Raw genomic sequence first — 13,546 nt, 5'->3', positions numbered from 1 at the left:
CCGATCGCCGTAGAGGAAAAAATCCGGCGAAACCTCTGAGTGCTATCAGTTAAGAAACAAAAACTGAACTATTGTAAGGGGAGCATCAGAAATTACTGAAAATTTGTATTCTGTGTAGTTATTTAACGCCTGGCTCCTTCAGCTCTCTGAGTTAAAAATACGAACAGATTTTCACCTACCGGTGACCTCTGGCTTCTATTAAGGTTGAAGGCGGCAAAAATAATAATAAAACGAAGAGTAACACGCCCGATGATTTCCCTTGGGGGAAAGCTTTGCTAACTTTGTGCCCGCCCCCCCCCCCCCTCCCCCAACCACTTCCTTACCCAAGACTAGATGAAAAAGCTACAATAACCGGGGTATTATTTTTTGTTCAGCCCTGTCACGGACATCACAGCTTTATAGACCTGTGCAAGAGCGCACAAGGCTTCCAGTTGTGCTAATACATCGACGTCATCTCAAGCCAAAGAAACTTATGCGTCAAACATTGCAATCGCCATCGCTGCCAGATGTGTTCTACTGCATCGCTGTTGTAGTCGTAGATTTCAAAATAGTTTTTCAGCCAGAACGACAGTGGCCCTTCGAATGTGCGATCATCGTCAGTCCCGTTCAGAAGAGGTAAGGCTAGCTGAGTGCGGGTGAGCTTATTGAGCACCGAGTACGCATGCAACATGATAACGACGTGGGCAATAAAGGGCCAGCTCAAGTATTAATCCTGTTAGAATCACACTGGATTGCGCATGGTATTGACAACACCGGCGTTTGGTTCGCCACGTTCGAATCGTAGCAGGATCGGGAGGGTCGCTTTCCGTTCAGAGGCACGCGTTCACTGATACGAACGGTGAAAAACAATTCCAAACATAAAAGAGTTTGCCCAGGTGTATTTAAGGAATTGTTCAGGATCACCGTCTTCAATAATGCGTGGAGCAGCAGTCATGTCAATTTTTATTGGAATGCATACATTTTGCCGGTTATTGAGAAATCGACAACCATGCAGAGGGGGTAAGTGCTGTCAGCATATAAGCAAGACGGAACAGGACAAAAACAAGTTAGAAGTTAACAGGTATTGAGACACATGTTCAAGATAACGTACTGCGAAATAATTTTTGGCTTTCTTGGCTATTAACGTAATCACAACTCTGATATCGCAGTGACAATCAGGATTGAAGGAGTGAAACGGGAGTCTAGACGAGACAACCTAAACTTAGTATGATATTCTGAAATTGAATATTAAAAAACAGCATTCCACATGCACAATTGGGAAGGAATTTTACACATGGGTACATATTACACATCAGGAACGGGACAAAATCACGCTTTCCGCCTCCCAGTCTCCACATAGGCTCCGACGTCACTGGGTATGACTTGGCACTATGAAGGCAGGAGATGGAGGTTTAGTGACAACAGGACAGACGAAGACAGACTGGCGCCCTGGGCAGGATGAGAGAAGACAACGTAGAACAAGACAGAGGAGAAGGCAACGGCGCAAGGCAAGAGATGACTGGATAGCGCATCAGTAGTCATTGCGACTTGACGTACTCAGCTGCTAAGGGTTTAGGCGGAACCTGGCTCTTACCATGGCAGGAAGGACGAACATCGCGGGGAATCAAACCTCGTACTTCTGGTTCTGATCCACTGCACTTTCGGCATCCTGAGGGTAGAACAGCAGATAGGATAAGTTGGAACGGAAATGAAGATAACTGACATGACAGGATCTCAAAATATATCGAGAAAAGATATTCCTTTCATCCTTATCCCAATTACAACATGAGCCTCGGCTCCTGTACTCCTTCCTCCTCCCCCCCCCCCCCCCCCCCTCCGCCCGCCTGCCTTTTCCACCCAGCACTGTCCAGTATCGTCAATGTTGCGCATTTAATACCCCTGTGTTGCCCAGAATATGAAACACTCCACGGCATTCTAGGGCCGGCGCGGGTGATGGGCGACAATCGACGGTTCCGCGGACCGCACACTGCGGGCGTACACTGTGACATTAATAGAGTCATACATCATAAATATATGCTGAACACCCATAAAGCTATCCACCATCATACCTAGAACTGTAAAGGAACACGCCTGCTCAAGTTTCGTGTCGCTGCATGACATGGCCTAATGATTATGAGCATGTAAAGCTCAACACGCTCAATGCTCAGCAAAACTTGACCTTTTGACCTGACATAAGGGGGTTTACCAATTGGTACCAGTTTAATGGTGGCATTACCGATTGCAAAATTTCGTACAGACCAATCCATTGGTGTTTTCCGCTAGACTTTCACTTTCTTAATTTGGAAACGGTGGAGGGGGAGGCGGAGGTCGCATCGAGCCCCGCCATCAGTCTGCTTTACAAAAAACGGCGAATCAGGGCAGGGTTTATTACTTGTGCCTTCTTGTTCAGTTCACTTGCCATGTTCATGAGCACTGAGTACGCACGCAACGAACTAACGATAGCAGGTTGTAGGGATGTAGCTTCCTATTCAGAAGAAGTCCCCTCCCCCTCCCCAACACACATACGCTTTAACCCCAGTCTCCCCCAGTAGGCGAATAAAGCGTGCAAATTTGCGGAAAACCCTTTTGGTAGCGTACTTTTCCGATGAATCTCGTAAATTTAACTGTTCATACCTCCGCCAGCTCATGTTGCGAAACACGCCCCTGTCACACGGTCTGCATCGAGCGGCATCACGAATACTGTGGCGTCTTGTGGCGCGTATGAGACATACTCAGCCACAAACACAAATGTCTCACGCTTGACGTTTACTCGCTCCCTCCCCCCGAACTTTGAGATAAGAGCGGAACGAACTCGTGGAGAAATATGTTTGCTGTCGCGATTTGGTGGTAAGTGGGGATATTTATCATTGCTCAGCTCACCTCCACCAACTGATTTTGTAAAACTACACCCGTAAAGATTGTGTAGTTTTGTTTTTATCAGTTACCTAAGAGGCAATACATGCTATTTTGTCTCTTATCTGTTCGCTATTACCCACCATTATCGGCTGTGATAGGAAAAAAACGCTCCTTATGTCAAACTCAAACTCAATGCGCTTAGATTGAGGGCATCCGGTGGTGGCAATATGACCAGAGCCGCACACTTGAAGTACTTGAAGTTTGATCATATGTAATTCGCTCCCTCACTCAGCATCATTGCCTTCTGATCTTCCAGTTCACTTCAAGAGCTCTCACGACTACGCTGCCACCGCGCTGTTGCGCTGTTATTATAGGACCCTGGCTGCCCCCCCTCGAGCACCAGCAGTGTATGATGTATCTCTTTGTTATTTCGCGGGCCTGGCAGGTCAGCGAGAAAACTTCTCTCATTTGGTAAGTTTGCAGTGGATTTTCTCCACCAGTGGCGTTGTTTATCAACCGGAATAAACACGTGAACTGCACGGATTTTCGGTTTCTCTCTTCAGAACACAATTCTTATTCATAAAGAATTTACCTGGGCCCAGTTCCCCAATGACTTGCGACATATGGGCAGAAGTAGAGTCAGCTGATCCAAGTCCTTGGCGCGCAAGAATTGTTAACTTTGATATTATTCAGATGAACAGCTCTTCATAAGTGATCTGTAGCTAAGTATATAATTTTTGATCACACTTTCCACATGTGACCGAGACCTGCCTATTAGGGTGTGTCATCAGTAACAAAACCATGTGAGACAAAGAAATTGTTTGGCGCAGAAGTCCAAAAGTACGTGGCATAGCAAAAGTTCTTCCCAAAAACTTAAATTCGTGAGGCGCGAGTCGATCGAAATATCGCCGTAAATCTACGCCCGGCGTTGAAGTCACCCCATGCTGGGCGGCGTCAGCCGCCGCAAGCAACACCAAGCCGTGGGCGGCAAGCGACACAAAATACATTTGCGTGTAGAAAGCATGCTACCAAGCGCTCGTTATGCTGTCGCACGAGAATGTCCCGGTCTAAGGCCTAATATGCGGATCAAACATTGCCCGATTGCCTGATCATTTGGTGGAAACTTTATGTGCTGTTGAGTATGAACTCGTACGAGTATGCTGGTTAGCATTGCTTCAGACTTTCACTCCTCTAAGACAACTCACGCGAGGCAAACAGAACTATGTATAGCATATGACTCAGAATATGTTGTCTGATGTGCAATTTAATCATACAGCAAGTCCTGCAGCCTGTACCACGGGCGTAGAAAGGGAGGGGGAGGTAGGGCGACCCCATGCACATCTTGCTCGTTGCCGAGCCTGTGTATTCGATGCACCGACACAAGCAGCAGTTGCTCACAGACTGGAAACCCAAAACGCATGTTGGCAGAGGTCGCACGGTAGCCGAAATACCTTCGCAGCCGGGCTCCACATCTTGCCGAAGCTCCATTTCCAGCCGAAGACGTCCTCGGCAGTGCTGCACTGCGTCGCACTCCTAGTGTGAACCAGATAGGACAAGATGGCCAGCGGTGCCTGCACTTTGTTCCGCAGCTCGCAGTCGGTGAGGCCTCGCAGTGGAGGCTGCGTGACTGGTCCGTGCCAGGGAATCAGTTCGGTGTACCTCACGGCCTCGAAGTGTACCGCTGAGATGGCGAAGATCCTGGGCTAAAGAAGACCTTTGATTTGCTGCTCACGTGCGGCGCGACGATCGGAACCGCATGTTCGCGGACCATGCGGTTCTCATCCCACACCATGTCCAGCAGCAGCTGTTCCGGACTGACCCAGTACCCGTTACACTGGAGGACTGACTGCACCGTGGCCTGTGCGTGCTGCGGCAGGTCGCGGAGCGGCGCGATGCTCCGGAACAAGTTGTGTAAGCCAAAGCCGCAACCGCTGTTTTGCCGGATTGCGAACCGTAAAGACACATAGTGGCCGACCACGCACTGGAGGAAGTCCTTGAGAGCGCTGCTTGAGGTCTCGGTAGAGATGTGAACTAGGAGCAGACGAGCGGCCAGTGTCAACCATCTGAAAACAAAAGCGAATATATTAGAATAATTCGTTACGAACTTATCATTAGGTCATACAAAAATTATTGCGCCTCTTTAGTGTATGTAATTGTGCCGATATCCAGAGTCCTTACACATGACGGAACACACATAACCAAATATGCCAGTGAGCATGAACCAACCGTCAAATGATGCGACATACTGCGGCACAAGGTATAATAAATAAATGTTTAACAGAGAGCAAATGAAATATTAATCGATACTTGAGGAACTTTAAACACTCATTGCTATAAACTCGAAGATAATGCATTTTCATATTTACCTGGCATGGTTCGATAGTCCGATTCGCCGCTAGGCTGCCACGTTTCGGACAGAGCCGTTTTGAACACCTGAAGCCAGAAGGTAAAGCAACTGCTGGTTGGTGCTCAGCTGCTGAATAAGGTCGACCGGCAGGTTTGACACGTGCTCCGACCTAGGCTTGAGTGCCACAACGTCCCTTTCCCGGATCTCTCCGGCACATGGCTTGCCGATGAGTTCAGAAAAATCTCGATCCCGTGGTCGTGCCGTCCAAGCTCGGCAGCAAATGGTGGAGGCTCAGCTCGTTGCCGTGCAGCTGGCAGATGAACCAGTGTACGGGTGACTCGGTGGACAGCTCAAACACCCGGAACACGTCCCCTATCGTTTTGGTGTTGACGGCCGTGCTACCGGAGCCGAACACATTGATGTGACCGTCTCATTGCGGTCTCATGAAGTGTAGCTCGTTGAACAAGTGCAGGGCGCGGCCGAACTCGGACGTAAAATGAGTCACGTAGCGGCTGCCTGGCTCAGTGATGACAACCACGTGATTTTCGACGGCATTCGTCTGGCTCCGTGTGGCTCATGTAGCTCCTGCCTTCGCGTCCGTCGGAGAAGAGGATGGTCAAAGCCGACCCGCAGATTGCTCCAAAATTTCAACGAGCCTCCTCCTTTCTCGTTCTGTCTCTTGCGCAGCAGATCTCCTTAGGATATACGATAAGTGATTTATAGTAGCCAGACCGTCTCTGCTGCCTTGTTGAAAGGCATTGATGACAGCAGCAGCGGCCCGGTTCGAGCCACTGTATCTGTCAACCGCCAGAACGGTGTTAGTTAGATCGTTAACGTTATAATGTACAGTGACGATCGGAACGAACAATCAGCGTCGTCGCCACCTTCCACCATGTACGGAAACGTGTAAAAATCCGTGCTCTCGGCTTACTCGCCAGCGCTGAGACCACTTGGTCCCAGAGCAGGCTCGGGGTCAGCACTCGTAGCCAGCGCTGGCTCAGCAGACGGCGTCGGTCCAGCAGTCGGCGGGGAAGGCGATTCAGGTTCAGCAGCAGACACCGCCTCACTGGCGGCCGAGCCACGACGCCCCTGGAGTTGGCTGGTCATCCTCTCCATCTCGCGAGCCTCCCTAGCCACAATAGTATCCCGGTCATATGACCCCAGGGTAAGCTTCCGGTGCTTGCACTGGACCGTCATGGCAACCTCCTCCTGATGCACGGTGCAGGCAACTGGGCATGGAAAGCTGCACTGAGGCTTGCATTTGCATTTCGCGACATCAAGAAGCCCGCTGAATTTCGTAGTGGCGGCGTTGCTGTGTCACTCCCTTTCTTTCTTTGATCTCTTGCTAATAGCTCTGTTGGGATGATATCGATGCCTCTCAATCAATTTTATCACGTATTTTAGATCATGAACAGGGATCGCTTCGCTGGTCCACAGTATCCTGATTTCTACCTCGCGGTATTGAAGATGGTATTAGTGAGATTCCTCTTCGATTCGCTCAGCCACCTGATGTAGCTCAATGCCTTCCCGTAGTCGGCAGTTGGCGCTGGGACAGTAGAGCCGGGTGGACTATCACGAAATGTTTTGTGCGTGACCGTGTGGTCTTTGGCATGCTTATGCAAATAATTGTTCGAAATAAATGTTCTTGTACCGGCAAAACTAAACCAATAAACCCATATCTCGCACACAAAAAAGGCACATAAATTGCAAATCCACATCACAAATATGCGTTAGCATTGACGAACTTGGACCTAACCCTGTCCGCTAGAACATTCTCATAACTGCACATCTTAGGGTTTTACCAAAAATTAATGCTCTTTACTGAAAAGTAAGCTTAAAATTTGTTTCGCAATGTTTTGCGGGTGCTCTTCATGATATCTATTTCATAATTAATCCACCAAGTACCAGTAGTGTGGAATGTGGCAGATTTGGAGCTTGGAGGATGATCCTAGTGCGTAAAATAGGTGGCGCTAGTATCGAATACGGCTTTCCTGGCCTATCAAAGAAAAACTGCTCCCGCCTCACGAATATCAAGACTGGTGCGGGGCGACAGACCTGAAAGTTTATCACTAATCCGTGTGCCAAGGAAAAACTTTGTCTCAGCAAATTCCAAGAGATTCACCCCCTCGATGACACAACCTACTGTCTATTTGCCGAATATATGAGACCGTCAACAGCGGGCCGACCGACGCCGTGCGCTGCTATGTCGTCGCCGACGACAGCGAGCCGGCCGATGCCGTGCGCTGCTATGCCGTCGCCGACAACTTGTAAACAGACTCCTTTACTTTGTCTGCCGGCCGAGGAGGAAATGGATTTGGGTCGTAATGGCATAGGTAAGAGATGGTTGCCCATTGGCGTATGGAGAACTAAGCTCTGGCGTTAATTATGACGTACGACCGCAACCGTCTGCAAGTAACAGTAACCGCAACCGCAGGGCAAGTAACAATGCAACAGTCTGCCCAGGCAGCACCACAGGCAGCTTGGGCCACACTGCCGCGGACGGGCGTGAATGGCCCGTGTTAAGTGGACAGAGGACCACTGCAGGACCAGTCGGCTTGTGACCTCGCCCAAACAGCCGCATTTGACCGGCCGCTAAGGCTTCATCAGAATTAGATGTAGCGTAGCATGGCATCAGACGATTTCACGAGGGCGGTTGCCTTATTGTCGTTAGCTTGTGTCAACACCTCATTTTTCAAATGGAACGAATGTATCATCTACCCCTCGATGCCCGTTGAATGTTATGGATCACTGCAAGCATGTAAGGGATAAGAATGGTCAGAAAAGCAAGGTCACATCCAGCTGGGCAACCGTGAAATTTCGAGTCGTGCGCCTAGAGACGACGCAAACGGCGATACACATCGTTAGGGGAAGTAGGCGCCCTCATCCCGGCGCCAAAGATGTGCTCTAGCTACAGCATAGCACCACAACTATACGCTGTGCATACAGTTGAAATAGGCGTCCAGGATTTGTTTCGATTAACTCGATCCAAACCCAACATGAGTCTGTTTGGGTTTTGTCCCTCTCCCTACAAAAATAGGAAATCATGCTCAAAGTACTAAACTTGTATGGTAAGAGGTCCAAAAAAGCAGAAAAATGCAGGGCGAAAATTAATACCGGCGAGAAAAAGCATAGCTAAGAATATACTGACCAGCGTAATCTGTAAAATATCGCTGCCACCTGGCAGAGGTGAAAAAAGTTCCTTCAGATTGATATTGTGGTTTTGCTAGTATAATGAAAGTTGTTGATTGATATCGCATGGGACTGTATCAGGCTTTTTTGAAATAATTATCTCGGACTATTACACCAACAGTATAATATGTCATTCGTGTAAGCACTGGGCATCGCCACTGTAATAATCATATGTGTTACGCCTGTCACAAAGCCAATTTAAGAGTAAATCTGTGTGTTATAAATATGTAAACTAAGTTTTTAGCGATGGCCACCTTCTTACCTTTTGCCGGATGTAGGTGTCCGCATCCTTTCCACTGCATTTGAGCGCAGCGTGCTCTTTGCACCGGACGTAATGCATATTGTCACTTGGTGTGATACGGTTGCAGCTTGTTTCACTGCCTGCCAGCATATTGCTGTTATCATTGCCCGTACCGGCTCTGTCAGCCGCCTCCATTGTTCGTGTCAGAGCCGGGACTTTTTGAGGTCGCTTTTGGCTAGTCGATACTGTTCTGTCCGATTTTTAGTGCTGTGCATCCGCCAGATTTTTTTCTCTGTCGCTACCGAAAACTCTCACCCAGCATTTGGCCTTGCCTGACCACTTCACCATTGTCGTCGCTGCCTGACTGGTACTGGCAGTTGCAGCGTGCTGAACCACGGACTGCTCGGTCCGCCAGTGCAACCTTAAGCCTGGATTGTCATATATCACTGTCCTTCTAGAATATCCCTGCTGGTCTTAACACTGTTCCAACCTGCAAAGACGATGAAATGCAGGAAACGTGGGATCAAAGGAATAGCTCATCGCTGCCGGTATTTTAGTTTTTTCAAGTATGTGTACTAGGTGCGATTTAAAAGTTGTAATAATGTCCCTGCAAAAGGCAGAAGACGTACCAGATTTGAATTTGGCACCTTTGCCCTTTGGATTTGTCACCTGGTGCAGCGCTACGCCTCTGCCACAGCTCTTGTCAGGTTTGAAAGATTCCCTGGAAGCCATGTTCTTTAAGCATGCCAAGCACCATCCGATATTCACGACGGACCTCTACCACGATGCCAAAGCTGTGATCCCACAGGCTGAGTCAAGGCTGGCCAGGCTGAGTCAAAGCTGGCGCTCAGGACGAGTTGGAGTGGCGATGATATTAGTGTGTTCAAGGTCATTTCATTCATTGCCACGCTAGATTAAATTTTGACCTTGATAAGCAGATTTGACCGTTTAACAGGCATACAGTTTAAACCATAATGGCACAGATATCACGGCTTTTGAAGGTTTTCTTACCACTTGTTTTCCCAACTGATGTGGCTTGCTTAATGCATGACATTGCTGGATAAACCAGTGCAGTAATCGCCCTCACTCATTTATTTACCCAGCGTGACGTAATGTAGGCTACATGTGTTGATTTACACTGATGTTAATCTGGGAGAATTTTCAAAAAGCCATTTAACGACGTCTTCAGCTTTGTCATGCTTGGTTCATGCGATAGCAGGTGTCTATGAAGTGTTAAGTTGTCCCTTTTGGCCTGGTTTAACCTCTAAATGGTCGCATTAACCGTTGTTGAGATACCTGTCTCTGTCGGAATGCAGTTCTGCGACAGCTTTTTAACGCTGCTTTTTGCATGGTTCTAGCTTGTTTACTTTTTTCGAAATCTTGACAGACCATGCTCACAAAATTGGCATGACCAAGAGCTGTGATATGAATGTCAACTCATACTGAGTCACCAACAAACCTGCAAGTCGTAGCATCTTGGATTGGCTGTTCATTAAGTATGGTCGTTCCGCACAATGCAGTCGAACTGGCAGTCTAAAAAGATATTGGGTCGCTGTTAGTAAAACGCCTCGCCGAATAAGGTGCTTAAGCGGAGCGGCATTAATGTCACAACAGACAGATGAGCCTGAAGGATGCAGTGGCATTGCACTGAGCTCAAGCCACCTGAAAAAGTTGGCCTTGTACCGTTTTACTGGAATCACATGTACCAGTCATAAAGGCCAACTAACGACGACGATGGCTCATCCAGCAGTGTCGCTTGCGTGCCAGTCATGACACGCTAACGTCCTTTTATGTGCTGCAGGCATACCGCTGGAACGTTTTTCCGTGACGAGGGCTGCGACGCCTTCCCGCAGGAGGCATTAACTGTAGTGCCAGGCATGCAGGTCGCCAAAGGGGAGTGGGAACACATCCCATTCCCTATTTGGAAATAGCAGGGGATTATTCCCTGTCATGCGCTTTACAAATAAAATCTCCGAAAGGACTTCGATGATCAGTGTACAAGACGACTGAAGCCCACTAAAATCGTATGTCTTTTTTGACAACGAGAGACTAAACATACGTATTTCATTACAACTACTGAGTTTTACATTTTTTCCGCTCCTTTTGCCATAACACAAAACACGGTGGAAAGAATATAGTTGCATATGGCTCAGCGTGAAAGTGCGTGACGATGCTAACGATAAGCGTACAAGCAAAATTTTCGGGCGTTTGGAAGGGTGTGGACCCATATAGAAGAACGATCGCTGCCGGCATTGTCCAAACGCGCGCAGATCAACACCACGGGTGCCACGCCGTCACACGAATTAGACTTTTAACGAAATGAATTGTTCATCATCCAAACCCATCGGAATGTATGCGGACATCATAGCCAGTGTACTGGAAGCAGCGCACAAATTCGAGTGGGACGACAGCTGGAGAACTGCTTGTCGATGCGTCTGTAGGCATGCAAATATATCACTCGTGCATCGCACCGCACGGGAAAAGATAGGCTCAAAATATCTAGATCGTTAACTCGTCTGATGTCCCCGCGTGGAACACTGTGGAGTGCATCACACCACACGGACACGGAGGAGACTAAACATGCATCCATATGCTGACTTGACTAATGGTTCTGAGCGCAGTGTCTCGGAGTGCGTCGTCACTAGTAGGCGAGCGCGCGCGGCTGCCGGTCAGAGGGCCCGGCCGGGCTGCAGATCCCCGGCCAGATACGCGGCGTCAGTTTTTCTCCCGACAAATTGCCATGGCCATGTATGACCGCTGGCCTCTCTATTGCCAACAACGCCGCTGGCCTCTCTATTGCCAACAACGCCAGTCGTTTGTAACGTAATCATTCAAAACGTCAACTGTTAAAAACTATCGTTGAATTATTTAGTTACAGATATGACCAAATGCCCTCGTGCCAGAATAAATCAACATACTACAGGTGGTAATTGTTTTAGCGTCTCTGAGCGCGCCACTGCGGTACCAATTAACGGGCTGCTCGGGCACGGAACAAGAGATCAGGTGTTAGATTTACAGCGAGATGCGAAGTGGCTCCACCCTGCCTTCTGCAAGGCCACCAAAGACCAGTGTGGCAGCTATAAAAGACGACGCATGACACATATCATCACTCCTCAAAGCAACTTTCACCTGCATCAACATGCGAGCACTGGTAAGCGTCACAGCGGCAGCAATGCTGACTCGTTTGCTCAATCAGCCAATAATCGGCCTTGAATGTCTCATTAACGCCCCGCGCCCACATACGGAAGTCATAAGGATGATTGACTGCCTGTCCAGGGCAGTGGCAGCCCCAAGGCGCAGCGGGAAGCGGCCCGCGATGTGTCGGGGGAGGGACTCCCGCGCCTGACGCCTTGGGGCATGCGACGTTAGTCACTAAGAAATAGATCATTAGCTCGATAATCGTCATACGAAAACGCTGGATGTTGTGTTAATCCACTGCACCCCAGTGTCAAGATTTATGCAGGTCCACAACCAAAGGCACGCAATGGAAGTACGGTTGTTCGGCGGTCATTGCGTCGGCGAACTTCATCTGCTTCCCCATGCCCACTGAGCAGACCGCATCACCGTTCTGAGCTGGTCCGCTCCGCCAGGTCCTGTTCACGCTGGTCGTGGCCGCACGTGCCTTGTACCCGGCACCGCTGCTCGGAGCTCGGTTCGGCTACGGGACCAAGTCGCTGGCGCCGCTGTACGGCGGGCTCGGCTACTCAGCCGGGCTCGCCGCGCCCGCCACCACCGTCACACAGTCACACGCGCAGGACGAGTTGGGCCAATACCAGTTCGGCTACGCCTCCCACAACTCGGCGCGCAAGGAGGTCAAGACCGCTGACGGCGTCGTCCGTGGCTCCTACAGCTACGTCGACTCTTTCGGCATCCCGCAGAAGGTCAGCTATGTGGCGGATGCGCTGGGCTTCCGCGCGGCTGCCACCAACCTGCCGGTAGCACCCATCCGCCGCAGGCGAAGCCTGGCTCTTGGCGGTCCTTTCGCCATGGGAATGAGGGCTGCCCCCCTCACCATGGGAATGAGGGCTGCCCCCCTCGCCATGGGAATGAGGGCTGCCCCCCTCACCATGGGAGTGAGAGCTGCCCCTCTTGCCCTGGGAATGCGCGCTTACGCTCCTGCCAAGAGATTCGGATACAGCTTTACCTCCATAAACCCTCTCGTCGCCCCAAAGGCCATGCTCGCCACCAAGGCCATGATGGCTCCTGCTGCTGTGATGGCCCCTAAAGCTATGATGGCTCCTATGCCCATGATGGCTCGCCGGACCATGATGGCTCCCATTCCCATGATGGCACCGATGGCGATGCGCAGCGCCATGGCCTTGCCGATGCCGGCTGCGGCCAGCAAGCAGCACCATGTCCAGGACGAATGGGGCCAGTACAGCTACGGCTACGCCAGCCCCAACTCCGCCAAGAAGGAGATCAAGAGCGCCGACGGCGTCGTCCGCGGCTCCTACAGCTACGTCGACTCTTTCGGCATCCCACAGAAGGTCAAGTACGTTGCGGACGCACTGGGCTTCCGTGTGGCGGCCACCAACCTGCCGGTGGCGCCGGCGGCGGCGCCCATGGCCGCCCGGGCCTGGTAGAGGCGCGCAGACACCCGGCCGGCTGTCGGTCTTGGCCAGGCCTGCTGCGGCGAGGTGTGCTGGGCGACACCGTCGTCAGCACCCTCTACTCAGTGTCGGCCCGAACAGCATGCTGATGCATCGAGGAGCACACGGCAAACTTAGAGCTCGTGCTGAGCTAGTTTTGTTGCCGTCGTCATCAGCAAAAGCTTTCACATCCCCATCTATCTCCGCTGTCTTCTGGACGTTTAAACAGGCCTCTACGCGGCTTGATTTTTGACTACTTTCCTTTAACCTGCGATGTCTTAGCTCATCCTTTTAAAAGTGTTCAGACGGCATCTACCCATGTCATCATTCCTCCCTTAAATTTCT

General features: G+C 50.2%; 1 protein-coding gene across 1 annotated transcript; it reads left to right on the top strand.

The window, feature by feature from the left end:
• Positions 1-11,751: 11,751 nt before the first annotated feature.
• LOC119112649 (adult-specific rigid cuticular protein 15.5-like) lies at positions 11,752-13,195 on the top strand. The gene is made up of 3 exons (XM_037236887.1): positions 11,752-11,763; positions 12,356-12,547; positions 12,785-13,195. Exons 1-3 carry the CDS (start codon positions 11,752-11,754, stop codon positions 13,193-13,195), a joined length of 615 nt encoding a protein of 204 aa, XP_037092782.1.
• The last annotated feature ends 351 nt before the right edge of the window (positions 13,196-13,546 follow it).

This window comes from Pollicipes pollicipes, unplaced genomic scaffold (genome assembly GCF_011947565.3).
Source record: "Pollicipes pollicipes isolate AB1234 unplaced genomic scaffold, Ppol_2.1 Scaffold_7261;HRSCAF=8764_pilon_pilon_pilon, whole genome shotgun sequence".
Classification (NCBI taxonomy): domain Eukaryota; kingdom Metazoa; phylum Arthropoda; class Thecostraca; order Pollicipedomorpha; family Pollicipedidae; genus Pollicipes; species Pollicipes pollicipes.
The sequence above is the reverse complement of the archived record's forward strand: the minus strand, read 5'-3'. Positions and strand labels throughout refer to the sequence as shown.